Source organism: Athene cunicularia, assembly GCF_003259725.1.
Source record: "Athene cunicularia isolate RWA chromosome 20 unlocalized genomic scaffold, athCun1 chr20_part1, whole genome shotgun sequence".
Taxonomy (NCBI): Eukaryota; Metazoa; Chordata; class Aves; order Strigiformes; family Strigidae; genus Athene; species Athene cunicularia.
This window is the reverse complement of record NW_020799125.1, coordinates 433,258-436,765: the sequence shown is the minus strand read 5'-3', so window position 1 is coordinate 436,765 and position 3,508 is coordinate 433,258. Positions and strand designations below refer to the sequence as shown.

At 67.4% G+C, this 3,508-nt stretch overlaps 1 protein-coding gene across 1 annotated transcript in view; it reads left to right on the top strand.

Moving 5' to 3' along the window:
* Positions 1-2,271: 2,271 nt before the first annotated feature.
* SAMD10 (sterile alpha motif domain containing 10) overlaps positions 2,272-3,508 on the top strand; it is a 7,175-nt gene continuing 5,938 nt past the window's right edge. Inside the window, exon 1 of the mRNA XM_026862208.1 lies at positions 2,272-2,869. Coding sequence (XP_026718009.1) covers positions 2,800-2,869 — 70 coding nt within the window. The 5' untranslated portion in view covers positions 2,272-2,799. The remainder of the gene's footprint in view (positions 2,870-3,508) is intronic.

Genomic DNA, 3,508 nt, shown 5'->3' with positions numbered 1-3,508 from the left:
GGTCTCCCCTTTCTTACATCACACACACCCCCCCATCGTGCTGCCCCCTCCATCCCGGGGGTCTCCCCCTCCTCACATCCCCCCTTTGCTGCCCTCAGCATCCCGGGGAGGGTCTGTCTCCATCCCCTACCCCCCCCAATATTATGGGGTGTCAGTGAAAAGGACTGGGAAATTTGGCTGGAGCGAGGGAGGGGTGTGCAAATGTGAGGGCAGAGCGGGCCTGGGGGTGCTGGAGCCGGGCAGGACCCCCGGGAAGAGCCTGTCAAGGTGGGAGGGGGCTCGCTGCAGGCAGGGCTGTCCCTGCCTCCTGCCAGGAGACGCTGCCCAGAGCCCCCCCGAGGTCCTGCCTGCTGCCCTCACCCCACACGCTCTTGGGTGCCCAACCCGACAGAGATTCCCCTGTCCTGGGATGCGCGGGGACCTCCTGGCAGCACCCACGGAGGGCTCAGGAGCACAGACACCCCCAAAACCACGCACAGTCCCCCCAAAGGCTGCACCCCAGGCTCCCCTGGCTCAGGGCTGCCTGTCCCTCCGTGCAGGCAGGCAGGCAGCACCCATGCACGCCCCCCGATGTGCACCCAGGGCACGGGGAGGATGGAAAGGGCATCTGCCTTTTGTTCCCTTCCTCCTCCTTCCTCGGGAGGCACCAGCGGTGAGCAGCCGCCGGCCTGAGCTCCGTCCCTGCGCAGGGCTCCCAGCTCCCCTCCGCGCCCAGAGAATTCGGAGGGGAGCGCTGGGGTGATGCTCGTGGAACCCCGGGCCTGGCCCAGGTACGACTCGGGGGGAATCCGGAGAGGCTTGAGGGGGTGTCAGTCCTCTCTGAATGGGGTCTCGTCCTCCTCGGGGCCAGCAGGTCTTAGGGAATGGCTCGGGGTAGTATCTGGTCCGTAAGGACGTCGTGGGGGTACGGCTTCAAAGTGCCTTGGGGGTCCCAGCGAGCATCGCCACCCCCCCGGCGGCTCCGCCAGCGCAAGCAGCAGCTCTGCCCTGCACCGGGGTGAAGCCACGTGGAAGGGGCGGAGGGGACCAGGGCAACGGCGATGCCAGGCGGGCTCGGGGCTGGCGCAGCCGCCGCTAAAAGCCAGATGAGTCCCTCGCAAAGCAGCGAGTGGATTCCCCGTCCTAGGAGAGCTCTGGTCTCATCCACCCTTCACCTGCCTGGAGGAAGACAAGAGGGACAACCAGCCCCCCCGCAAATCCTTCTCTGACTGCAGGCAAATCTCTCGCCCCATTTGGTGCCGGGCAAACCGACAAAGGGATTTTATTCCTTGCAAATCTTGTTCCAAGCTTCTCCCAGGGCCCGTCGTTAATCCCAGGAAGCCTGGCTGACCCCGGGAAGCCTGGCTGTCCCCCGCAGCAGCTGCCCGCGGACACGTCCCCAGCGGGAGGGCAGGTCTCTGGGACACCCGCATGTGTGGAGAGATGCAGGGACGTCCCCGAGGCCACGCGGGGCAGCGGTGGCAGAGGAGGGAGCTGGATGCAGGCAGCGTGTTGCCTGTCCAGGGACTGGGCTCCCGTCCCCGCGCCCCTGCCTGCTCCTCCTGCACCTTGGCTGCCTGCTGCTGCCCCCGGGGCAGGTGCTGGACCCTCACGAGCAGGAAACTCAGCTCGAAGGGGGTTTGCTGGTCACAATCCCCCCACGCCCAACCTTGGGACGGACCCTGGGATGTTTTCGCCGGCGCGTTCTGCCACGTCCTGCCCCGAGGTCTCCATCCCTGGGAGGTTTCCCTGTCCCTCTCCTCGGCAGTGACTGCTGCTGCTCTGAGCCTCTCCAACGCTCACGTTTCACCAGCCATAAAAGTGTCTGGAGAAGGAAAAGGAGCGGCGGCGTGCCGGGCGAACGGAGGGAGCCGTGTCTGGCCCTGCTGCTGCCGCAGACCCCGTCCCAGCACCCGGGACAGGTGGCTGCTGGTCTCCCTGCGGTGACCTGGCCACTGGCCTCCCCACACCACTTGCCCTGTGTGGCTGGAGAGGTGCCCAAAACGCACCAAAGAGCCACCAAGAGAAAAGGAGCCGGCAGCGACTCCCCAGCCCGCGAGCAGGCGGTGGGGTGTCCGTCGCACGGGGTGCCAGACCATGGGCTGGCTTGTGGGAACCCAGTAAGAGGGGGGCATGGTGGCTGTTGGGGGACCAGAGCCAAGCTCTCGTCTCTCTGCTCCAGCTGGGGCTCAGCCAGCCGGGAGGCTCCTGCAGCCCCGTTTCAAGGTTCAGCACGGACACCCCAACTCTGCCCAGACCCCAGACACGGCCGTGACCACGCTGGCTTGGCCCGGGTGTGGGCGCAGGCCAAGCCGAGCCCCGCAGCCCCTGCCCGGGAAGGATGCTCAGCACCACGCTCCCTCTTATCTTTTCCTCCTGCACCCCAAATGCCCCAAACCACCCGTGACCCCGGCGCTGCCACGGCTCCGCTCAGCCCCAGGGTGGTGCGTCCATCGCAGGGTGATGTGTCCCCCCCACAGCAGCCCCCCAGGCTTTGTGTCCAGCCTGGTGCCAGCTGGCCCTGCCGCGGGATTAGGCGCGAGCACGCGAGGAAAACGCTGAGCATCTTTCCGGATCAAACACCCCCAGGGCAGCAGGGAGGGGGTGTAATTCACCCCCTCCTCCCCGAGTGAGGCCGGCTGGGGGCTGCCCAGCGCCGGAGCCAGGGTGAGCGTGCGGCCACCATTTATTGGCAGCAGGAGGGAGGCGATCGGGGGAGTCAGTCAGGTGTGGACGAGGTATGAGAGGAGGCAGGGATGGAGCCGCGCTGGTGACAGCCGGTGCTGCCGAGCGCTCGCACGCATCCCTCCTCCCGCCGAGATGCAGCAGGGCCGGCCATCCCTCTGCTGCATCTCCACCATCCGCAGCTCGCAGGGACCACCCGAGCCAGGTGAGGGGGGACTGCAGGGCACGGCCGGGGGGCTGTGGGGCCAGCAGCGTTGGGGGGAAGCTGGGGGGCTGGCAGGCACAGCCCTTGGCTCGGCAGAAAGAGGAGCGGAGGGGATGGAGGGCAGCTGGGTGCTCGTGGCGATGCTGTGGTTGTTCCTGAGCAGGGCACGGGAAGGAGAGGAGAGCCCGTGTCCGAGGCCACCCCCGTGTCCGGAACGCTCCCGCGTGCCCTCCCCGCTCGCCCTCACCCATGTCGAGTGCTGCCGGGCGATGGGAAAGTTGGGACCCAAGGGCTGGACTGGGGGAGCAGGAGGCTGCAGGGGAGCTGCCGGGGGGGCTCTGGGGTCCAGGGCAGCAGCTGCCTTGCTCCTGACTGGAGTGGTGCTGCCAGCATTCTCAGCCCTGCCTTTCTTCTCGGCTTGTTTTTCCCTTCCTCTTTCCCCCCTCTCCCATCTGCTCTCACTCGGGCTCTCTCGCCACCGGCCGTGTTTGCTGGGGGCACGGAGATGCCCCCATCCTGCTGCTGCTGGCAGATGCTCCGTAGCCCCTATGGATATAGGTCCTGATGATGGCCAGAGCCCCCTTCCCCGCCGGGGGCCCTGGGGAAGCCCCGGCCCAGCCGCAGGACACAGCTCTGGCA